Source organism: Marmota marmota, unplaced genomic scaffold (genome assembly GCF_001458135.2).
Source record: "Marmota marmota marmota unplaced genomic scaffold, marMar, whole genome shotgun sequence".
In the NCBI taxonomy this organism is placed as follows: Eukaryota; Metazoa; Chordata; class Mammalia; order Rodentia; family Sciuridae; genus Marmota; species Marmota marmota.
This window is the reverse complement of record NW_026000164.1, coordinates 4,140,390-4,165,780: the sequence shown is the minus strand read 5'-3', so window position 1 is coordinate 4,165,780 and position 25,391 is coordinate 4,140,390. Positions and strand designations below refer to the sequence as shown.

General features: G+C 39.6%; 2 protein-coding genes across 3 annotated transcripts in view; one reads left to right on the top strand and one right to left on the bottom strand.

The window, feature by feature from the left end:
- Positions 1-622: 622 nt before the first annotated feature.
- Positions 623-10,991, bottom strand: Znf786 (zinc finger protein 786). Of its 2 annotated transcripts, XM_048786755.1 has the most exons (4): positions 10,539-10,990; positions 4,842-4,991; positions 2,925-3,851; positions 623-2,840 (listed from the first exon to the last, which is right to left on the bottom strand). In XM_048786755.1, the coding sequence occupies exons 1-4, from the start codon at positions 10,570-10,572 to the stop codon at positions 1,864-1,866; spliced, it is 2,088 nt and encodes a 695-aa protein (XP_048642712.1). In that variant the 5' UTR covers positions 10,573-10,990; the 3' UTR covers positions 623-1,863. The 2 variants fall into 2 exon arrangements, with proteins under 2 accessions (XP_048642712.1, XP_048642711.1); XM_048786754.1 differs by having other exon boundaries at positions 623-3,851; positions 10,539-10,991.
- A 14,306-nt stretch (positions 10,992-25,297) lies between these two features.
- Znf398 (zinc finger protein 398) overlaps positions 25,298-25,391 on the top strand; it is a 35,774-nt gene continuing 35,680 nt past the window's right edge. Inside the window, exon 1 of the mRNA XM_015493725.2 lies at positions 25,298-25,369. Within this exon, the coding sequence (XP_015349211.2) occupies positions 25,298-25,369 (72 nt within the window). The remainder of the gene's footprint in view (positions 25,370-25,391) is intronic.

Genomic DNA, 25,391 nt, shown 5'->3' with positions numbered 1-25,391 from the left:
CTTTTCCATAAAACTATATTTTTGTTTTATGACAAAGACAGCTTCTCCAGGTTTTCTGAATAGGTGTTTTTAACTTTTGGCCAACTATGGTAGCACATGCCTAACACAGGAAGCTGAGGCAGAAGGATTGCAAGTTGGAGGTCAGCCTCAGCAACTTAGCAAGACCATTTCAAAATAAAATCTAAAAAGGAGTTGGGATGTAGTTCAGTGCTAGAGTGTTTGCCTAGCATATGCTAGGCCCTGGGTTCAATCCCCAGTACCACCAAAAAATAAATTAAAAAATATAAATAAATAAAAGTTAATTAGCTTTTGTTCCTGAAGTAAATGATTTGTTTAGGACATTTTTTTACCCTTTTATCTTGGTCTTTCTTTTTCAGGTAAAATTTATTTCTTCAAATGTTGGATAATCTGCTGGGCATTTTAGTGCATGCCTATAATCATAGTGACATGGGAGACTGAGGCAGGATTGTAAGTTTGAGGCCAGCCTCAGCAACTTAGTGAAACTTTACCCCTCCCACCCCACCCCCTGCCTAAAAAAAAAAAAGGACTGGGAATGGGAATGTGTCTCATTGGTAGAGGAGCTGGATTCAATCCTCAGCATAAAAATAAATAAACAAATAAATAAGTTTGATAATCTTTGTGTATTCATTCATATTTAGAAGGTAGCAACAGTCAATTTAATTAGGATCTTTGTATAATTGACCATGTAATTCTTCTCTGCAAAATATCTTTAAAGCTAGTGTTCCAGAGAAAAATCATTTGTGAAACATTGTTTTAGACTACAGTCTACTGATAAATCTAATTTTCTATCATCCCTCAGAATTTCAGGTCAGCCCTCTGAAAATTAGGAATTCTTTGTATAGAGTATGACTCTGACCCTAAGTATGTACACAACTTTCATCTAACATGGCAAACGGGGTAGCTCTCACCTGTTTCCTGGACTTATTTGTATTACTGCCAACATTTGCTTGGAAATTCCCTAAACTCTTGTTGCCTATAATGCATCCTGGTTCACCTGTTTAGCTCCATTACTTTGTCATAAATTAGCCTTTAATCAACTGCTCACATGTTTACTCTTGAGAGGTTCACTCACTCACTCAGCTTCAAGTAGCATCTCTCTTCTGGAACTCCCAAGGATCTACCTCCTGACTCAACCTCTCAGCACCTGTAGTTTTTTGTTTCTTCTCAGATTAGCCACATTTTGCTGAAACCATCAGCATTTCCTTAGGAGGAACTATGTATAATCACTATGAGCCCTTCAGCATTCACATAAACAGAGGAGAGATTCAGAGAATTCATCTTACGGCTATCAGTTTCAAAATAAATAAGCCAAAATCAAATCCAAGGGCATATCAAGCCAGCAACAGAATTCACTGGACTTAACCCACAGAATCATATTCTGAAAAAAAAAATAAAAAGTAGAAATGGCATTTAATAGATACCACATACTTTCAGAGGATGTACTGGAAGGATTTCCTTAGATCTTATTCAAGCTGGGATTTTATGGAGCTAGCTTAGCATTTAGGCAAAAATTACCGCCTAATAAGGCAAGAAGAAATACCTCTTTTTATCAATGGATAGAAAATATAATTGATAGTTTCCTTTTTTTTTCTTTGCTTGAGGTCCCAGGGATTGGACCCAGGGCCTCACTTGTGTTAGGCAAGTACTACCACTGATATATCTCCAGCGTATTGATGTTTTGGAAGAGAAAATCCTTTATAGTCTCCTATATTCCTAATTTTTATTACATTCTTGCTCAAACTAGGACCCCTGTTGCTAAAATTTGTCTACTGGTGTGCTTACTGCGTTGCTGAGGATCGGGGCAACATCAGCTCTGCTTACTGCTCCCGGGCCCGCCCTGCCTCAACTCCAGTCAGCCTCTATCATGGCAAAGAGTTGGCTAAGCCTTTTCTTAATGTCAGGCTCACTCGGAGCGCGGCAGGATTTTGTGTGCACCCTGATGTGCTCCGCCAGCTTGGACCTATAAATGAAGCCCTTCCCACAGTCGCCACAGGCAAAGGGCCTCTCCGGCCTGTGGATGCGCTGATGCCGGAGCATGTGTCCCCTTTCCCGGAAGTTCTTATCACACTCAGGGCAGTGGAAGGGTCTCTCCCCTGTGTGCAGGCCTTGGTGGCTGAGCAACTGTGCCTTCAAGCGGAAACTCTTGTCACATTTGGGACACTGGAAAGGCTTCTCCCCGGTGTGCGTCCTGATGTGTTCCACGAGCTTCGACTGCTTGGCGAAGCCCTTGCCACACTCACAAGAGAATGGCATCTCCCCGCTGTGCAGCAGCCGGTGCGCCTTCAGGTCAGCCTTCACGCGATAGCACTTGTCGCACTCAGGGCACTGGAAGGGTCTCTCTCCCGTGTGCAGGCGCTGGTGGCTAAGCAGCTGCCCCTTCAGGCGAAAGCTCCTGTCGCACTCTGGGCACTGGAAGGGCCGCTCGCCGCTGTGCACACGGAAGTGCTCGGTGAGCTTGGACTGCCGGGTGAAGCCCTTGCCGCACTCGGCGCACGAGAAGGGCCTCTCCTTGCTGTGGGTGCGCTGGTGCGCCTTCAGGATGCCCTTCAGGCGGAAGCTCTTGCTGCACTCGGGGCACTGGAAGGGCCTCTCCCCGCTGTGCACTCTCAGGTGCTCGCGGAGCTTGCACTGGTGTGTGAAGCCGCGGCCACACTCACTGCAGGCGAAGGGCCGCTCCCCGCCGCCGTGCCGCAGCTGGTGGGCTCTCAGCGTGCTCTTCAGGCGGAAGCTCAGCTCGCACTCCGGGCACTGGAAGGGCTTCTCATCTGTGTGCAGCCGCTGGTGCCTCAGCAGCTGGCCCCTCTGGCGGAAGCCCTTGCCGCACTTCCTGCAGGAGAATGGTCCCTCCCTACTGTGCACACGCTGGTGGACCCTTAGCAGGCCGCTCAGACGGAAGCGCTTGTTGCACTCCGAACACTGGAAGGGCTTTTCTCCCGCGTGCACTCTGAAGTGGCTGGCCAGCTTGGACCTTGAGAGGAAGCGCCTGCCACATTCCAGGCAGGGGAAGGGCCTCTCCCCACTGTGGCTGTGGCCCCACTGCAGAGCCTCTGCGTCCCCCCACGGGCAGTGCTCCTCACAGTCCAGGCCGAGTCCTGGCTCTTGCCCTGAGTGCACACCAATGCCATTTCTCCAGGAGGCTGGCCTCTCCCCTCTGTGCTGGCACTGGGGAGCCTGTGCACTGTCCGTGGAGAAGCCGCTCTTGTTGCATCTGTGGTACTGGGAAGGCTTCTCCCCCTTGTGCCCGAGGTGGTGGCTGAGAAGGGTCTGCTCCTGACAGAAGCACATTTTGCATTCAGGGCACTGGAATGGGGTCTTCTTTGTATGGACAGCCATATGTCTCAGCAAGTACTGCTTCCGATGGAAGCTCTTCCCACACTCAGGACATCGGAAGTGCCTCTGTGTCCCGGAGATATCCCACTGCTCCTGTGCATCAGCTTGTTGGTTGAACTTCTTCCAGGCCCTACATGATGCATCCTTGGAGTGGCTCCTCTGGTGCTTCACCAAGTGATTCTTTTTCCAAAACCTTTCTCCACAGACAGGGCAAGAGTGCTGGGTGCTTTGCCAGGAGGGGCCTTCCTTCAAGCCAGGGTGACCCACAGCTCTGTGACTTGGGATTTCTTCTCGATGTGCAGACTTGCTGGAGCTGTAGACCACTGTAGCTAGAGCCTGTGTGTCGTGTGTCTTTGTATTCATGAGGGTAATGCTGTGGTCAGGCAGGAAGGAAACATCTTCCCTTTTCCCTAAACTCCGTCCATGGGAATACTGACTCTGAAGAGGACTGAACTGGAAATGACATTTAGTTTCTCCTGATTTTACAGTTTCCTGGCTTCCTGAAATTGAAAACAAAAATTCAGTCAGTTTTCTCATCCACAGCATGACTAACGACTGTAAAGTGATCCATAATAGTGACCTGGGTGGTCTGAGAACCCAGCTTTCACTAAACTACTCAGCCATGTCATGTGGTTCTATTTCATGACCAAAATGAGTTTGGTGACAGTCTGCTGAAACTACACTCTCGTGGCTTTGCTCCTTATCCTGTAAAAACAGAGGAATGATAATACGTACATAAGAGCATTATGATGTGATCAGGGAGCATGCATGAGGCGATAAGCATGGTGCCCAGCACGTCATGGCCTCTGCTGACCATGCTAACAACTTTGGGAACACCAGACTTAACCCATTTTATGTACAAACCTGCCTGGAGCCACAAGGTGATGATGACAGTGAGTTCCTAACACACTCCTAACACTATAGGGCTCTGCTCAGCAGAGGAGCAAAACTTTGGGGAGGGTGTTACCCAATGGAGTGGGCTGTATTCTTGTTCTGTTGTAATACTACCCCTTCCTTATCTTTTTTGGATGGAATGTTCCATTGAACCTTCCCTTGTGTGCCCCCTATATAAATAAAGAATTCAGGTGGTGCTCTCTTTCAAATGGACCCCTAAAAGCTGTCAATAGACCATAAGAAACAGGTATTTTCTGTGTCTGTGTAATTATTTTGTGATAACCCAAATTTACCTGGGGTGACCCTGAATGATTTAGTCACGTGTTGCAGCAATGAAGGTAGATCATGAATTGAAATATTGTAGATCAGGAACTGAAATATTGAATTATTCAATAACCTGCTCAAGGTTACCCAGTAAAGGCAAGAAGCACACTCAGGCTCCAAAACCTACACTATTAACCACTATGTTTTACTGCCTTTCTATAGAACATATGAGATATCAAGCTCACCAAACAGGAAGGCAAGATTAGAGAAGCAAAACTAAGAGATCTGAATATGATATCTTAAGGTCAGCATGCTGATTTCTTAATACTCACCCCCAAACAGCTCTCCCTCAATATGTGGGTCAAAATACATATCAGCAGAGTGAATCACGTTTCTGGGTTTCTGTGATTCTCCCCAGCTCTTAAAGGGCTCCTCTTCTTGTTCAATCCAGGATATTAATTCTGGCTTGGAAAGTCTATCATCTGCACAGAGAAGTCAGACAAGGCAGTTTGGTTTCCTTAAGCACTCACTGTATTTAAAACACATTGTTTCTAGATTTCTCAAAATTCACCTCTGGGACAATGTATGAGATGTCAACAGATATAGAGTACAGGGTTACATGAAAAGAAGTAAAACTACCCACCCACCTAATGTGTGTCCTAGTCTTTCCAGTTATGTTGTTTTAATTTTGTCATGGTCGCTATGTATGTAACAATGCTGTATTTGGTTCAAAAAAAACCCAAAAAATGGCAGGGGCTGGGGTTGTAGCTCAGCAGTAGAGCGCTCCTCTCACACGCGCAGGACCCTGGGTTCGATCCTCAGCACCACTTAAAAAATAAATGAGGGGCTGGGGATGTGGCTCCAGTGGTAGTGCGCTCGCCTAGCATGCGAGAGGCACTGGGTTCGATTCTCAGCACCACATAAAAATAAAATAAAGATATTGTGTGTCCACCTAAAAACTAAAAAATAAATATTAAAAAAAATAAATGAGTAAATAAAGGTATTGTGAATAAATATAAAAAAAAACCCAATGGCAAATGCTTCAATATTCTTTTTAAAATTTTTTCTTTCCACGTTTATTGGTATATTATAGTTGTACATAATGATGAAATTTGTTGTTATATCTTTGTACATGCACACAATTTAATAATATAATCTGGCCTATATCACTTCCCTACAATATTCTTTTTTTAATATATAGTTTTTATTTTTTAGTTATAGATGGACAAAATCTTTATTTTGTTTACTTATTTTTATGTGGTGCTGAGGTTCGAACCCAGTGCCTCACATGTATAAAGCAAGCACTCTGCCACTGAGCCATAACCCCAGTCCTACCTTATTTGTAATAGCCAATCTCAGGGGTTCAATTTTATTAAATATTTATATACTGGGTGCTGGGTACTCTACCAACCAGTAAGCCTAGCCCTTTTATTTAATTAATTAATTAATTTATTTTGTGGGGGTACCAGGGATTGAACTCAGGGCACTCGACCACTGAGCACATCTCTAACCCTATTTTGTATTTTATTTAGAGACAGGGTCTCACTGAGTTGCTTAGTGCCTCACTGATGCTGAGGCTGGCTTTGGATTCTTGATCTTCCTCTCTCGACTTCCCAAGCTGCTGGGATTATAGGCGTGTGCCACCGCTTTGGGCCTTTTTTATTTTCTGAGATAGGATCTCACTAAATTGCTGAGGCTGCCATCCTCCTGCATTTGCTTCCCCAGTTGCTGGGATTACAGGTGTGGGTACTGCACAAGGCTAGGGGCTCAATTTTAAAGCAAGTTGGCTGAGGCAAAAATTTCATCAGAAAGTGTTTTAAGCTGGGGTTGTGGCTCAGTAGTAGAGCACTTGCATAGTGCCGCAGTCTGTCTAGGCACAAAATAACCGAGCCACCACAAGCCTTGTAGATTCAAACAGCAACTCTTTATTCCCGAACTCTTACTGACACTCTACCCACACGTTCTGGGAAAAATACACTCCCTCCACCGGGCTCTGCGTACCAATTCTCTCAGAACTCCGCGAGAACTCAACGGGAACTCAAGGATTGGGCGACTGAGGCAGCAGGATCCACCCTAAACCTGGAGCCACCCTAATCCAGCAGGATCCACCTTAAACCTGGAGCCACCCTAATCCCTGAGCAGGGTCACCTTTCAACCAAAAATGCCATGCGTCCTACTTGGCTATGGCTCTCAGCAGCATAGCACATGTGAGACTCTGGGTTTGATCCTCAGCACCACATAAAGATAAATAAAGAAAGGTATTGTGTGGTTGGACCCAGAGCCTTGTATGTAAGTAGGCATCCTACCACTGAACTATGATGTTTTTATTTTTTAAATATGTACAGGTACATAAATAAAATATAATAATTGCTGATTATAAACATTCTACAAACTACCATATCATTCTGTAATTTGCTTTCTTTTCCCTTAAATATTTTCAACACTCCCTTGATGGCCCCTGAGTATCTGAATGCATCTCTACCTGTCATGTCTCTCCTGCTCACAGGCAGTCTCCAAGAGAACATCACAGGCATTTACATTCCTCTGTGTGAACTGCATCATCAGAGCACGTCTTCGACTTTAACTTATGTCACCAGATTGCTCTATAAGGTGGCTGTGCTAATTTACAGCCTCATTTGCTTCAAATCTTGAGAACATGGGCACTATCGGATGTTTTCCTCCACCACAGTACCACATGTAAATCTCACTGATAGAAAAATCACCTTCTATCTTGTTCCAAAAAAATTATCTTGCTTGTTCTTTGTCCTTTGTTCCACTGTGTTCTTTAGGATCAGCTTACAGGACCATAAAAAACCCTATTGGGATCTAGGTTGGAATTGCTTTGGATGCAATTTTGCATCCAATATTGCATTTTGAGGAGAACTGACAGAAGGCAGAAAGGTTCATGCAATGAACTGTATGGTTAAGAGGTTGGACAATCAGAGATATGGATGCAAGCAGAGTAAAGAAGAAATTAACTAAAGATCCGAGTCTAAAAACGTTATGGCTTAACAGTGAAGAAAATTAAAATTCAGCATGATTTTGTTATCTTTTTTTTTCCTCTTAGTTTTCTTTTCTCTTTTTTAGGGCTAAGGACTGAACCCAGGGTTTTACATGTGCTAGTTAAACACTCTGCTACTGAGCTAAATCCCCAGCCCCTTCAGCATGATTGTGAACAACTGATGAATATGAAACAGATAATCCATTTGATCTTTTTTTTTTAAATATTTTTTTTAGTTGTAGTTGGACACAATGCCTTTATTTTACTTATTTTTATGTGGTGCTGAGGATTGAACCCAGCGCCTCACACATACTAGGCGAGCGCTGTACCTCTGAGCCACAACCCCAGCCCTAATCCATTTGATCTTGATGCTCACAACATTTTGGGGGTGGCACAGGGTTCCTGACATAAAATTACATTTCTCTGAAAATTCGATTACTTTAACTGATTCTTTAGTAACAATGAAAATGTAATGTCTTGGATTACATGTTTTAGAAGCAATCCACAGATGGAGCCTGGATAACTTAACTATGGCAACAGGACAGAATAAGTTTTAGAAAGCTTGCGTATGAAGGGGGCAGTGTGGCTGTCATGAGCTGGCAGCAGCGGGGTGCAGGAAAGCTGAGGATCTTCATACATGGGTAATATGGAGATACAGAGCTGATGGAACAAGATCTAGAAGTTTAAATATACTACTTTAAATTTTAAAATTAACCAAAAGAGGAAAAAAAGACTACCAAAAATGGGGGAGGAGAAGGTAAAAAGAGAGGTATAAGAAGGATAACATATGTGACCTAATGTGTCACTTTTCATAGTAAATGATAGATTTTAGGTAAATTCAATAAATCAAGACAATAGGTATTATTGTGACATTTAGATTGGAAGAAACAGCTTCATGAACTAAAACAAACAGGTAAAAGTGATTGCCTTAGGAGAGTTAACTGAGTGTGGGGAAAGGAGTCTCTCACCCTTCATTTGATGCTTATCTGTACAGACTGATTTTTTTTTCAGATGTTGATGAACCTTTATTTTAATTATTAATTTATATGTGATGCTGAGAATCAAACCCTGTGCCTTACATGTGCTCAGCATGTGCTCTACTACTGAGCTACAACCCCAGCCCTGATAATAGACTGATTTTTAAAAACTCTTACTTGATAAATAAGAAGAAATACAAGGAGGCTTGGGTTGTAGCTCTGGTAGCACACTTGCCTAGCATGTGCAAGGCCTTGGGTTTAATTCCCACCACCATCCCCCCAAAAAAGTAAAGAGGAAATATAAAGACCAAATAAGGAAAGAGACCAAAAAGAATATTCATTACTGGGGCTGGGGTTGTGGGTCGGCGGTGGAGCACCTGCCTAGAGCATGTGAGGCCCTGGGTTCTATCCTCAGTACCACATAAAAATAAATAAGTAAAGGTATTGTGTCCACCTGCAGCTAAAAATTAAATATTTAATAATAAAAGAGAATATTCATTACTGAAATGGCACAGAATCTTAAACACCTCAATGTGCATCCTGCCAATCAACAAATGTCAATCAACAAATATATGAAAAAATGTTCATCATCTCTAGCAATCAGAGAAATGCAAATCAAAACTACTCTAAGATTTCATCCTACTCCAGTCAGAATGGCAGCTATTAAGAATACAAACAACAATAAGTATTGGTGAGAATGTGGGGGCAAAGGCACTCACACATTGCTGGTGGGACTGCAAATCGGTGTAACCAATATGAAAGAGTATGAAGATTCCTTGGAAAACTCAGAATGGAACCACCATTTGACCCAGCAATCCCACTCCTTGGTCTATACCCAAAGGATTTAAAAACAGCATACTACAGGGACACAGCCACGTCATTGTTTATAGCAGCACAATTCACAATAGCTAAACTATGGAACCACCCTAAATGCCTATCAGTTGATGAATGGATAAAGAAAATGTGGTATATATACACAATGGAATACTACACAGCATTAAAAGAGAATAAAATCGGAGCTGGGGTTGTGGCTCAGTGGTAGAGCACTTGCCTAGCATGTGTGAGGCCCTGGGATCAATCTCCAGCACCACATAAAACTAAATAAACAAAATAAAAGTATTGTGTCCATATACAACTAAAAATATTTTAGAAAAGAATAAAATCATGGCATTTGCAGGTAAATGGATGGAGGTGGAGAATATAATGCTAAGTGAAGTTAGCCAATCCCCAAAAACCAAATGCCGAATGTTTTCTCTGATATAAGGAGGCTGATTCATATGGGATTGGGGGAGGAGAATGGGAGGATTAGATAAACTCTAGATAGAGCAAAAGGGGAGGGAGGGGAAAGGAGGGGACATGGGGGTAGGAAAGAGGCTGGAATGAGATGGACATCATTACCCTAAGTACATGTATGAAGCCACGAATGTGACTCTATTTTGTGTACAATCAGAGATATGAAAAATCTACATGTATAATATGAATTGTAATACATTCTACAGTCATATATATAACAAATTAGAATAAAAATAAATAAATAAATAAAGGTATTATGTTCAACTGCAACTAAAAAATAAATATTTAATAAAGAAAAGAATATTCATTACTGAAACTGCATAGAATCTTAAACACCTCAATGTGCATCCTACCAAAAATCTCACTGCAGGGAAGAAGACCATCAGCTTCCCGAAGGGTTTAACTCTATGGGAAAGCTATGAGCAGGCCATTCCTAGGATAAGGATACCCAGGTATTTATGGACATGAGCCAGTATGTTCCTAGGTAGAATACCATGCAACCCAAAACTAAATCATAATGGGAAAAGTGTTGACATGTATTTAATTACCTCTGGCTACCCATATGTGTTGTCTCAAATATTCTTACACAGCAATGTCTACCCCTGAGTGAAGAATGGTAATGCTTACAGAAGTAACAAAACAATATGGGGTAAAAAGCCTTTCTGAGGACTCTCCCTTCCTGACAAAGAGGAACACCAAGAGAGACCTCTTTTAGGACCCGGTTCCAAAACTTGCCCCCAAAGCTGAACACTCCTTACCTAGTGAGAGGAGAGTCTCATAATTGATGATCATGACATGCTTGTAGAGCTCCTTCTGCCATGCCTCTAGATTCCACCATTCCTGCGCCGAAAAATAAATGGCGACATCCTCAAAGGTCAGAGGGAACTGAAATAACACACAAGACACAGTTGAGTGCTTCAAGATGACTACAGCTCCTTCTCATCATTAAATTGAAAGACTTGTGCAGTAGACAACTGTTTTGTCGGCCAGCAACCTCTCCCTTGGGGACTACTCCTTCCCCTACCCAGGCAAGTGGCTCACGGTTTACCACCACAGCCCCCTGCACGAGCTTCTTCATGCCTATTCAAGCTAGATATGGAAACATATGGCATGGAATGGGAACAAACACAGTTCAGCTTCATTCACTTAGTATGTCATGGCCATCTTCCTAGGTCAATAGGAAGAGGCAAACTCAATTTGAGTAAACTGCATTGTATTCTATGAGTACGCATCCCCCAATGATGGGATAAACCCCACAGTTTCCATCCTCTTAAAAACAATGCCCTCATGTACTTCCTCTCCTATTAGTGCTTTCAACTTTGTAGGATAAAGTCTAAAAATGAGAACTACCAAGTTAAAAAGTATATACATCTTTAGTTCTATTTATTTATTTATTCGTGGTGCTGAGGATCAATCTCAGGGCCTCATGGATACTAGGCAAGCGCTGTACTGCTGAGCTACAGCTTTGCTTAACATCTTAAGTTTTAAAACTTTTTTTGGTGGTGCTAGGGATCGAACTCAGGGCCTTGCACAAGCTAGGTAAGCACTCTACTACTGAACTACAGCCCCAGTTTAAAATTAATAGTTACGTTTATTATAGTTGACTTGAAAATACGATGGTTATTATTAGAACTACAAATTTTGTTAATTTAAAATGGTCTCATTATGTAACTATACATCCCACATTTCATTGAACCATTTCCTTTACACCCAGTTTAACCTCAATTGTTATTGTCATGGGTTTATTTCCTATGGACATTAAGGTACACTTGTTTCCATTTTTAATTTATGTTCATCTTATTATATTCAATATAATAGTTTCTGAAACTAATGTTTCTTTACATTTAAATAAGATTCATTATTTTAGATTAATGAGATAAAAATTTCTGCTACAACACTATTTTGAAACATGAATTTGTTCCATCATGACTGTTAGAGAATTTGCTTATGTCCAATTTTCTCTGTGAGAAATACAAGGTCAGAGGTTCTCAATCAGGACAATTTTGTCCCCCAGGAACTACTGGGCAAAGTTTGCAGACATTTTGGATTGTCGTAAGGAGGGGTGCTACTGGCACTTAGAGGGTATGGGCCACGGATGCTCCCAAACACCCCACAATGCACAAGACAGTCTTCACATAAAAAATCATCCAGTACAAAATATCAACAGTGGCAAGGGTGAGGAACCTTGCACATGTGAATAGAGTACAGGGCTGTGCAAACAAGCAAATTCCCACAAACATCCTTTGCACGTCTACCAGCTACCTCAGACTGCCTTGTGCTATGAGCCCATCTATACCAGGCATCAAAAACGTCCACCTCATTTCAGATATTCTTCCTTTTACTACTTCAAGGTAATGCTACCCTTGTTAAACTTACTTCCACAAGCAACTTTCCAGTAGTTTTTAAGGTAATTAAATTTCTTTCTTAATCATTTAACATGCACAAAGCTGCCATTTTATTAGGTTTCAATCTTTCTTTCTTAACATGGCACTGATGACATTTTTTCAGTGTCACATGCTTGACATACCTCCTGCAAGTTCTAATTTTTTTTTCTTTTGCATAGACAGAGGTTTATCTAGGAGAGTAGATATATATATATTCAAGGGAGAATGGGGGCAATCTGAAGAGAGAGAGATGCCTTTGAGGGTAAAGCAAAGAACACACATTCAAGGGAGAACGAAGGCCACCTCCGGAGGGAGAGACAGCCAGCTGTGATTTTACTGCACAGTTTCACATAGCACTAGAATTTTTAGAAATGCATTACACAGCATAACTGAAAGTATGTTTTTATTTTTGTTAAATACACTTATTCTCATCTGATTAAATTCCTTACTTTAAAAATGTTTTCTAAAAAGTCTCAAAATCCTTCATTGCTTGTTACTTTTTAAATTTTCAGTTTATAACTATTATGTTAGTAGTCACCAATGACATGACAAATTAACCATTTTTCTTCATCTTTTCTTTTAATGAAATAAACAGAACATGCCAGATGACATTCAAGTTCTCTTGATTTCTATCTTCATTATTGTTCATTTTTACCCACATATTTTATATTGGTGCATTATAGTTGTACATAATGATGATGGAGTGGCTTTACATATTTGTACATACACACAATATAACAATATGATCTAGCCAATATTATTCTTCCATATTGTTCTTATGCTCACTCCAGTTCTCCCTTTGAGGAGACAAACATTATTATGAATGTGGAAGTTTTCAGTTCATATTTCAAAGTTAATATACATATATATCCACAAATAATATATAGTATTTCTTTGTATATTTTATACATAAATGCTTTATAATGCAACTTGCATTTCCATTCAACATTTTGAGATTTGTGTATATGTATGTATATATGTAGCTGATTTATTTTAATTTTGTGTAGTATCTGAATATGTCACAATTTTTAAACCATTCTTTTACCTACTGATCATTTCTATTCAGTTCTGTGAATTGCCTGGTCATATTCTTTGCTCACATTTTTACTGAACTATAAGAATTGCTCATTTATAGTTTCATTTCTAGTAAAGGCAAGCCCTCTACTGCTGAGATACAACCCCAGCTCCTCTAGTATTCTTTATACAATTTATGTATTAACTGAATTAATTACAAATAATTTTAGGTTACAAATAATTTCCACTAGTCTTTGGTTCACCTCTTAACTTGTTTATGCTCTTTTATGTTGTATAAAATTTTCAACTTTAATGCATATATGCAATTTTTTCCCTAGGTCTCTTTGTGTCTTGTTCAAGAAATTTTTTTCTACACTGAATTCATAAAGATACACCACATTTACTTCCCAAAAGCTCAAGTTTTGCTTTTTGTCTAGATTTTTCTGAGATGGGGTCTCACTATGTTGCCAGAGCTGGTCTTGGACCCCTGGGCTGAAGTGATCCTCCTCAGACTCCCAAGTGCTAGGACCATGGCTACCTCACCCAGCTCTGGATTTTTTTTTTAATATTTATTTTTTAGTTGTACACAATACCTTTATTTTATTTATTTATTTTTATGTGGTGCTGAGGATCGAACCCAGTGCCTTGCACAAGCTAGGCGAGTGCTCTACTGCTGAGCCACAACCCCAGCCCCTGGATTTTTCTTTTTTTAATATTTATTTTTTAGTTGTGTTTGGAAACAATACCTTTATTTTATTTATTTATTTTTATGTGGTGCTGAGGATTTAACCCAGGGCTTCGCATGTGCTAGGAGAGCGCTCTACAGCTGAGCTACAGCCCCAGCCCCCAACTCTGGATTTTAATGTACCTAGAATTTAAGTTTTGTGAGGTATGAGGCAGTAAGCTAACGATATTTTTTTTTCTCCAAATGAAAAAGTCAATTGTCACACTACTACTTTTGAAGGTCTGTGTATTTGTTCCTATGGACATTGAAACAAAGTACCACAAACTGCGTGGCTTAAAACAACAAAAATTTATTCTCTTACATTTCTGGAGGCTAGAGGTCTGAAATCAGGGTGTCAGCAATGCCATGCCCTCTCCAAGCCTCTAAGGGAGAATTAGTTCCTGCCTTCCTTTCAGCATCCCCTGGTAGCTCTTCACCCTTGGTATTCCTGGTTTGCAGGTTCATAGCCCACTCTGCCTGCAAGGCCACATGGCTGTGCTTGTCTCTTTTTATATGGACGCTGTTTGTATTGGACTAAGGGCCTACTCTACTCTAGCAGGACTTCATATTAGTCAATTACATCTACAACCACTAGTATTTACAAAGAAGGTCACAGTCTGAGGCTCCAGGAACTACATTAATTTGGGTGGGGGAACACTATTTACATAGCATGTAATCAGCTTCTGGGTTCACTGTTCTGTTTCTACTGCTGTCAAATCTGCACAAAACAACACTGTATTGGGCTGAGGAGGTGGCTCAAGCTGTACAAGCTCGCCTGGCATGCGCAGGGCGCTGGGTTCGATCCTCAGCACCACATAAAAATAAAACAAAATGTTGTGTCCACCGAAAACTAAAAAATAAATATTAAAAATCTCTCTCTCTCTCTCTCTCTCTCTCTCTTTTTAAAAACAACAACAATAACAACACTGTATTAATTCTACAGATTAGTAGTGTCATCTGAAAGGGAAATTCTCCCATCTTTGCTCCTTTTTTCAGAATCATATAAATCATATTTTTTTAACTTTATAGCTGTTTTCCCTTATATGAGGATTTGCTTTCCAGTTTGAAAATATTAAATGGAAAATTCCAGAAATAAATAATTAATAAGTCTTAAATTGTAAACTATTATTCTGAATAGCCTGCTAAAATCTCCACCCAGGACACCAATCACCCTTTTGTCCAGCAAATCCATGCTATGTGCTGGTTAGTCCCATTTCTGCTATCAATGGACTGTCCCAGTATCAAAGTTTTTGTGTTCAAGTAACTCTAACTTTACTTAATATTGGCTCCAAAGTGCTAAGAGTATTGACTGGCAATTCAGATATGTCCAAGAAAAGCTGTAATGGGCTTCATGTAAAAAAAAAAAAAAAAAAAAAAAAAGCCGGTTGCCCTGATGCACTCCTGTGATTCTAGCAGCTGAAGAGGCTGAGGCAGGAGGATAACAATTTCAAAACTAGCCTCAGAAACTTACCGAGACCCTAAGCAACTTAGAGAGACCGTATCTAGTCTAAATAAAAAATAAAAGGGGCTGGGGCTGGGGCTGAGTTGTGCGCTTGCCTAGCACATGTGAGGCCCTGGGTTGGATCCTCAGGACCACATAAAAATAAATAAATAAAGGTATTGTGCCCATCTACAATATATTTAATAAATAAATAAATAATAAAAAAAGGACTGGAGATGTGGCTCAGTGGTTAAGCGCCCCCTGGGTTCAATTCGTGGTACCAAAAAAAAAAAAAAAAAAAACAACCAAAAACCAAAAACAACAAAACAACACTAGAATATATTGAAAACCAAAAATCTGAACTCATTACTGAGATGGATACTTACTTAGATCATTTGATTGTGGCCCTTTTTGTTTTCCTAATATCAGCATTTCAGGCTTTAAATTTCACTCTGAGTAGTTTTATTTACATCTCAAACTTTTAAAAAAATATTTTCTAGTTGTACATGGATGCAGTATCTATTTTGTTTATTTACTTTTATGTGGTGCTGAGAATCGAACCCAGTGCCTCATATGTGGGAGGCAAGCGCTTTACCACTGAGCCACACCCTAGGCACCTCAAACTTTTTGACATACTGTGTTTTCTTTCATAAATCAGTCCAAATTTCATAGTGAGTGAATCTTTGCCCATTGGGTTATTAAGTATCCTGCTTTTTTTCAAGCATTTGGGCCTTTTCTAATTATTTTTCATTATTGATTTCTACCCTATCTTTATAAGATTAATGTTCGCAGTGCTTTGAAATCTGTTGAGACTTGATTTATGACACAATACTTCATCAGTTTTGGCAAGTGGATGTTGCACACTTGAAAAAAAAATGTTATAATATTACATACAGCAGTTAAATGTAGCTCATTAATCATGTTAAGATCTAAATACTATGGTTTCCACCCCCCCAATCTTTACTGAAATAGATGTATTAAAATCTTCTAATCTAATTCTGATGACCCATTTTTTCTTGGAGTCTGTCAATTTTTGTTTGAAGCATCTTAAGGCTACATTATAAGAAGCATGCAAATTTATAGTTATTAAATCAACTTGGTGGATTGACATTTAAATTGTTATAAACATTTGCTATATCTAATAATGTCCCCCTTTTCCCCGATATTAATTAATGTAGTTATAGCAACTTTCTTTTGCTTTTGCCTTGTATTTTTCCAATATGTTGTTTCTGTGCCCTTTTGTTTAAGGTGTGTCTCTTGTAAGAAGAAGAGTTTTATTTTTTAACGCTTTTTTGTTTGTTTGTTTGTTAACAGGGATTGGATCCTAGGGGCACTTTACCACTGAGCTACATCCCCAGCCCTTTTTTATATTTTATTTAAAGACAGGATCTCACTAAGTTGCTGAGGAACTTGCTAAATTGCTGAGGCTGGCTTTGAACTCAGGATACTTCTGCTTCAGCCTTCAGAGCCCCTGGGAATAGAGATGTGTGCTGGCTGACTTTTTGTAATTGGAGAATTTTATCTAAATTGCTGATATATTTGTGTTCCTAAATAGCATCTTATTTTTTCTTTCCTATTTGTCATTTCTGTTGTTTAAATTTCTTCCCTTTCTTGGTGCTTAAATTGTTGCATTATTTTTAGAAATTTATTCTCTCTTCTATTAATAACTGAATATAAATTACTTGGTATATTTCCTAGTGGTTATCATCACTATTATGAAAGACTTTCTTGACTTCATAGAGTCTATGAAACTTAATACATCTATTACTTCCTGAACAGTAGTAGGAGATAAGGGCAGTCTGCCTCCATGTACTGTGTTCTTGCCTTTTTTTAAAAAAAAAATTATTCTTTAGTTTTAGGTGGACACAGTATCTTTATTTTACATTTATGTGATGCTGAGGATTGAACCCAGTGCCNCCCCGCCCTAGGCTCCGGGGCCGGCGGCCGCAGAACGCCCGTCCCAGGTGCGCCCGAGACTCTCCCGGGGTCTCCCAGGGAAAGAAACAGTCGCAGACCTGCCGGCAGGACTGGAGGGAAGGTGGAAATGGAGAGAGAGAAGGCAGGGACCGCGGGACGCTTCCCAGAGACAGACGGAGACGCAGCCCGCAGAGGGGCGCCCGCCGCGGCTGCTCCCACAGCGGTCGGCAGCCAAGCCCTGGGCTCCGGGGACCGCCTGTAAATCAAGCCGGGGAGCTGCGGGGACAGGCCCGGGAGGAGGCGGCTGGGAAGGGGAACCCGGGTAAGCAGGCCGGCCCTGCGCCAGGGGTCCACCTGCCAGGACGCTGGGGCGCGCGCACGCAGGCGGGTCCCAGGCAGGGCGAGGGGCTGGGTGCTCGTGCACAGGTCCTGTCCCTCGTGGTGGAGGGCTTTGGGAGCCCCGGCGCAGGCCCGAGAAAGCCGTCGGGGAGATAGAGGAGCGCTGCCACCCAGGGCCTCAGGGAGCTGCCCGCGGGATGAGGGAGGGGCCCGCACAGCATCTTCGGTGAGACCGAGGGACAGAGACGGAAAGGGAATGAAACGGGGAATGAGAAACAGCGGGGGGCTGGGCTGGGATGTGGCTCAGTGGGTAGAGGGCTCGCCTCGCGGGCACGAGGCCCTGGGTTCAGACCCCAGCACCACAGGGCTTAGGTCTGGGTGGGTGGCTCCGTGGCAGAGCACCTGCCTAGCAAGTGTGAGGCATTGGGTTCGATTCTCAGCACGGCATAGAAACAAATAAATCAATCAAGGTCCATCGACAAGTTAAAATGGGGAGGGGGGTAGATGGAGTGACACGGGATGGGGGTAAGACAGGGAGAAACTGAAGAAGGGAGAGGAAGATGGTAGGTGTTTGCAGACATCAACCTCAGATTCTATCCGTGTAATGAGCTAGGTGTCAGGCTAGGGAAAGGGAAAGTGTGCAGATGGTGTGTGTGGAAGGGTGCATGTGAGAGAAGTTCTTGTGCATGTGGGATACGTGTGTTCGGATGTCCGTGTGTTATGGAATAATGAAATGTACACTTATGCCATTAAAATTTTTATTATTTAAATATTACCATAAGATAAATTAACTCTCCTCTTTCGGTGTGAAGTTCTATGAATTTTAACGTGTGTGGATACATGAAATTACCACTATGATCAGAAGACAGAGGAGTTCTGTCACTTCCCAAATCCCTCCGAGCTATCTCTGTATAGTTGCCTGCCCCGCACACCCCACTGTACACACACCCCCTGCCAAGGGCCTATTCATTCTGCGTCCTACAGTTTTCTCTTTCTGAGAACGGCATACAAATGGAATCATACAGTGTGTAACCTTTGACAACTGGATTCTGAAAAGCATGATGCTTTGTAATTTTTCCACAGTTGTGATACTTGTTTATTTAAATTAATGCATATTATTCCACAGGATGGATGTACTGAAGTGTATTTACTCATTAAAGGATATTTATTTTTCCCAATTCTGAATAGATCTGCTGTCAACATTAATGCAAGGATTGTTTGTGTGAACATAAACATTTCTTTAGGGTAAATACCTGTACCCAGGAGTGGGACTGTTGAATCATGTAGTAAGTGTATTTTAATTTTACAAGGAAGTGGCAAACTTTTTTTCAGTGATGGGGATTGAACCCAGCTTCTGGCACATACTAGGCAAGTCTTCTACCACTGAGCTAAACCCCCAGCCAAGTGGCAAACCATTTTTAAGAGTGGCTGTGCTCTTATCTGTTCTTCTCATGAACAAATGAGCATTCCAATTGCTTCACATCCTTGTCAAGCACTTGGTATTGTCAGTAGTTAAACATTTCTAGACACTCTAATCAGTGTGTAATCAGATCTCAGCATAGTTTTCACTGGCATTTTCCTAAAGGCTATGATGTTGAATAACAATAATAATTAATATAATCGCCATCATTATCATTAGGTACTAGGAGTGCTTTATCACCAAGCTACACCCCCAGTCTTTTAGTCTTTTCTATTTTTTTCTTTTGAGACTTGCTAAATTGTTTAAGGCCTTACTACGTTGCTGAGGCTGGCCTCGAACTTGTAATACTCCTGCTCCAGCCTCCCAATCGCTGGAATTAAAGCATGTATCTCCACACCCAGTGACACTTTCTAATGTGCTAAATTGCCATCACTTGGTGAAGCATTTGTTTTTTCTTTTGCCCTGTGTTCAGATTTAGATATTTTGTTATTGTTGAGTATTGAGAGTTCTTAATATATTCCAGATGCAAGTATTATGAGATACATGATTTGCAAATATTTTCTCCAGGTCTGTACCTTGTGTTTTCGTTCTCCTAATGGTGTATTTTGAAGCTAATTAATTTGGGTGAAGTACAATTTATAATTCCTTTTTTTTTTATTGTGCTTTTGGTGTCATAGTAAAAACTCTTTGCCTAACTCCAGGTGAAATTAAGATTTTTTTTTTGTATGTTTTCTTCTGGGGTCTCATAGTTTTTGTTTGTTTTAAATTTATATTTATGGTCTATTTACTTTTGTTTAACGTTTTTTTGTTTTTTTGCATATGGAAATTAAACAGTTGAAATAAAATTTGTTGAAAATATTTTCTTCATTGAATTGCCTTTACACCTTTGTAAAAAGTCAATTGTCCAACTTTGTGTGGATATATTTTTGGACTCTTATTTTGTTTCATTGATCATTGATCTTTGCAATACAACATTATCTTGATTACTGTAGTTACACATGAGTAAGAGTGGACATTCTTTATTTCTCTCAATTTCTGGGGAAAGCATTTGATCTTTCACTATCAAGGGTAACGTTAACTGTAGATTTTGAAGATACTTTTTATCAGGTTGAGGTAATTTCTAAGTTTTCTGAGAGTTTTTATTTTGAGTGGATGTTTGCTTTGTGAAATAGTTTTTCTAAGTTTATGGACAAACACAACTTAGATTTATTTTGTGGTGGAAAACTAGAATCTAAATGTATAAATAATGACACTTTATGAAATATTATGTGGACATTAAATTCATGCTTTAGAAGAGTATTTAATGCTGTGGAAGATACTCAAGTACATTAAATAAAAAAGGTATGCTAAAAACAGTATTCATAGTTCCAACTATATTTTAAAAAAATACTATACATAGAAAAAAAAAAGAAGCTTAAGGGTATAGGACCAAAATGCTAATGGTAATATCTTTGGATACTATAACTAGATGTGGGCTTTGTCTTCTTTATATGTCCCTGTATATTTAAATATTCTGTAAATAACTGAAAAAGAATAATAAATGTAATGCAAAAGACAAAAAAGGTGTCACTGTTAGAATTTTGATGAACATTGGTAATAAAAATACAAGGCAATTTCAACCCACTCACATCATATAAACAAAAAAATGTAAACACTTTTAAAGTAACATCCATAGTTTCAGTCTAGATGGAAAATAATCACTTAGAAATGTTTATCCACAGTAGTACTGATCACTGTCACAATTGTTAGGTCTTTCAAGTACTCGTAGATTAGAGGTACCCACACATGTAGTAGGGATGCACTGACACTGGACTTTGGGAACAGTGTTTGGCCAGATCTTGATCTTCAGCGTTTGCTTCAGCCTTGGCCATTGAAAGGTGGAATAACTAAATGCCATTTATGGCATCCTTCAGCCTGTCTGTGAATAATGACATGTGAATGTGTAGATCACCATCACATCTCTTTAGTGCAACAATCTTCAGTGACATGCTATTCACATGTTTGTTCAGATGGAGAGAATATGAAGATTTGTTGTTAATAGCTGAGTGTATTTATTTATTTGTGGTATCCAGGGGCACTCATCCACTGAGCCACAACCCTACCCTTTATTTATTTATTTGAATTTCTTGATAAGTTGCTGAGGCTGGCTTTGAACTTGTATTTCTCCTGCTTCAGCCTCCTGAGTTGCTGGGATTACAGGCCTGTACCATTGAATATCTACTATTAAATTTAGGTATTCTAAATTCCATAAGTAATTTGAAGTGCAAAATCTGATGATGTGCTTTATATACTGAAATTCTAACAGTTGAAATACATATGAATGTGTGTATATATACATATTTACACACATTACAAGTATTGCTATAATAAGTATTAAAGATTATGAAAGGTATGTTATGTAATAAGCAAGAACTTGCAATTAAAATACATTGACAATATGAATATTAAGAATGTGAGGGGCTGGGGATGTGGCTCAAGCGGTAGCGCGCTTGCCTGGCATGCGTGCGGCTCCGGGTTCGATCCTCAGCACCACATACAAACAAAGATGTTGTGTCTGCCGAAAACTGAAAAATAAATATTAAAAAAAAAATTCTCTCTCTCTCTCTCTCTCTAAAAAAAAAAGAATGTGATATTTGAATAATTTTAGAAAGAACATCTTTTCTGAGCCTACGATATTTTAAAAAAATATTTATTTTTTTAGTTTTAGGTGGACACAACATTTTTATTTTATTTTTATGTGGTGCTGAGACCTGAACCCAGTGCCTCACACATGCTAGGTGAACACACTATCACTTGAGCCACATCCCCAGCCCCTCTGAGCCTACAGATATTTATAAAAATATAAATGCCACCACAGGGTAGGTGTGGTGGTACACTCATATAGTACTAGTGACTTGGGAGGCTCAGGCAGGAGGGTTGTGTATTTGATGCCAACCTAAGCGACTTAATGAAATCCTGCCTGAAAATAAAAACTAAAAAGGGGTGAGGATGTAGCTCAGTGGTAAAGCACCTCTGGGATTCAATTCCCAGTACCACCACCACCAAAAAAAAAAAAATCTACCACAATGTTATATAATAAAGATCAGACATCATAATTGTAATTACTATAAAATTATTTGGTGCAATTTATTAATAACAGGAAACAACCTTTTTAAAATAATTTTTAGTTGTAAATGGATATAATCTTTATTTTATTTATTTATTTTTATATGGTGCTGAGGATTGAACCCAGTGCCTCACATGTGTCAGGCAAGTGCTATACCATGAACCACAACCCCAGCCCCAGGAAACAAATAATCTTTAGAAACTAATGTTTAATTATTCAATTCCATTTAGTCTACGAATTTTTTAAAATAACTATTTGGTAATTTTTCACAAGTTAGGAAAATAAAAGCAGAATATTAACTTGGCTACCTCAAATTTCACAAGTAGAAAAAAACACATGAAATATATACATGATAAGTCATGTTTGAAATATGACATGATTAAAAATATGGAGAATTGAAGAACAGTAGAAAGTGTTGATAAAAATAAGGCACCCCAAATCTATTCTCTAAACAATGGATTTACAGGGTGTTTTTAATATGAGTTACTCACTTTTGGTATCTGTAAACATTCATGTATTTTAAAGCTTGTGGAAATAGTTACTATATATTGATAACCATTTTCTAGCAAAGAGAACAAATTTTTTGAGATTTCCCCCAAGTTTTTAATTTTACATATTGATTTCTTTTTGAAAATATTTCTAAAACTTTTTTATTTATATCCTTTATGCATGAATTTTTTTTTTTAGAGAGAGAGAATTTTAATATTTATTTATTTTTTTTAGTTCTGGGCGGACACATCTTTGTTTCTATGTGGTGCTGAGGAACCTGGGCGCACGCATGCCAGGCGAGCTCGCTACCGCTTGAGCCACATCCCCAGCCCCCGAAATTTTTAATTATTAAATTTGTACCACAGGGGCTGGGGTTGTAGCACAGTGGTAGAGTGTTCGCCTAGCACGTGTGAGGCCCTGGGTTCAATCCACAGCACCACATATAAGTAAATAAAATAAAGGTATTAAAAAAGAAAAGAGTGAAACACTGTTTCTAAGAGAATTAGAAAATAGTGTTGGGAAAGGATTTTAAAAAATATTTGCTACCACAGCATCTAGCATATAGCACAGTTCAATATGAAGAATCAAAGATTTGGCCACATTGAATATTAATGACAAATTCAACTGTCCTGGATATCACACATGTAATAAATCTGACCTCAAAAAATATTTGTGGAATATTTTCTCTTCAATAAGGAGAAATGCACACAATTCTCATTGTCCACGCAGTAAATATGAGAAAGGGTATGAGCACACATACATTACAGTTTGCTCACATCTTCAGTTTTATATTCAGAAAATGTTTTTAGCTTACATTGGTTTTAATAGATAATTACTGCCTAAAAGTAGAAACATTTCCATAGTTTTTCTTTATCTTATAAGAAATTCTGTGATACACAAAAGATTTTGAAATTGTCTTGCTACATACATTTGCAAGATATTTCATAAGATGGAATAGCAGTTATTACAGGTTTCAAAGGCTGATAAGATGAAAGTTTTTACTTTGTATTTTCCAGCAAAGATTATCATTGTTCTAAGATTTACTAATAACCAATGATTGCTACAGAGAAAGAAGTTTGTATGAATTTGTTGAATAAATTGATACTTAAAAAGTTCACATATATTTTCCACAATTCCTGTTGAAAAGATCTCCATTGACTCTGCTTCAGGGACGATGCTGTAGTTAGTGTGCAAGCAACGAAAACCAAGTTGCAGGTAGAAACTGATTTATTTCATTAATTTGACCAGTTAAATTGTTCCATTGTCACATTTCTAGATCCCAATTTTAAGGACAAATTTTTCTCTAGTAACTGGGCATAGCAGCAAAAATATTAGAAATAAGAGTACAACAATCTTAAATCTGCTTCTAAAAATGTCATGTATTTTCTTCAAACAATATATGAAACTTTAGTTCACAAAACTGCTTAATGAAATACAGAAATGAAGACCAAGAGTAAACTAGGGGACTAAGGCTGTGGCTCAGGGGTAGAGTGCTCGCCTTGCGGGCCCTGGGTTCCATCCTCAACACCATCTAAAAATAAATAAAATAAAGGTATTGTGTCCAACTACAATTAAAAAATAAATATTAAAAAAGAGTAAAGTAGGAAGAAAGTCTTTGCCATAAATTCCTTTTAGAGGAAGAAATATTTAATAAGTTAGTGGTAATACTACCATATCAAATAGGCAGAGCTAGTTTTGCTTCCCCATCAAGTTCAGCTGAAAGTGTCTTGTTAGTGATGCAAATATTCCTGCTTAATAATCATAGGAGCATCTAACAGTTAACAGGGCTTTGAAATTACTGCTCTTGCTCTTAAAGGTTGGACCTTTAAATTACAACTATTACATTTTTAATAATAAAAATATAAAACAATTTTCTTGGAAAGAAATTTCAGATTTTTTTCTTGAATCTTAGAAGTTCATTCTATGGTGATATTTCAGATTCAGAGAATGGTAATATTACCTGACAAATATTCTCCATTTGACCAAGATGTATACTTAGGTATGCCTCAAATTGCATACTGCATAAGTAGCTATAGTCTAAATTTAATACAAGAGCAGGTGTCGTACCAGGAGGTTCTCATAACTTCCATGAATTACAGATACATTTACTGCTACTGGCATTGACTTGATTTCTTTTGTTGCAATACAGGTTTGAGAGGATTTTGAGTCATGCCAGTTTGAAAGGAGAAATGTGCTGGAAACTCAGGTTTATGTGGCTATGTAACTATAACACACTGCTAAACACACAACCTCCATGGTTAACAACTTTCTTTTCACCAGTTCCTTTGCGCAGACCCAACAAACCATAACCACAAGCTTTATTTCTGCCAACCTCAAGAATTTCCCTTCCAGACCAAGCCCCAGAGAGTCAATAATCCAGAGAGGATAAATTTGGTGCCAACTCGGGTCATGTAAGATGCGAACCGCTTCACGTTGGCAGCCACGTCTGTAATTTCTGCAAATGACACGTCTTCGTCATTGTTCTACCCACAAACTCACTCCGGCTTTATCCCCACCTGACTCTCACACTCTTCCCGTTTTCAAACCTTGCTAAATCGGAAGGTCATCCAGCAGAAGCTCTGTTTCTCAGCTGGAACTTCATCATGAAAAACACTCCCCAGGACGATCCCTGGTTTGCAACCGAGCCCTAAGCTACCAACTGTTGGACTTTCTCGGGGGGAACATGCGGAGATCGCCCGCACATCGGCTGGGCACTGCCAACCAACCCGCGCAGAAGCGGACCCGCGGGAGGGGCGTGCTGGCCGCGGGGGCCGCCA

Bases quoted from the DNA above. Each gene is read 5' to 3' on its own strand.
- Znf786 (XM_048786754.1), bottom strand. From the start codon at position 10,572: ATGATCATCAATTATGAGACTCTCCTCTCACTAG. The intron at 4,992-10,538 runs GTAAGGAGTGTT...TTCTCTGTGCAG, and splicing joins TGAGACTCTCCTCTCACTAG to ATGATAGACTTTCCAAGCCA. The intron at 3,852-4,841 runs GTGAGTATTAAG...TTTCAATTTCAG, and splicing joins TGAGGGAGAGCTGTTTGGGG to GAAGCCAGGAAACTGTAAAA.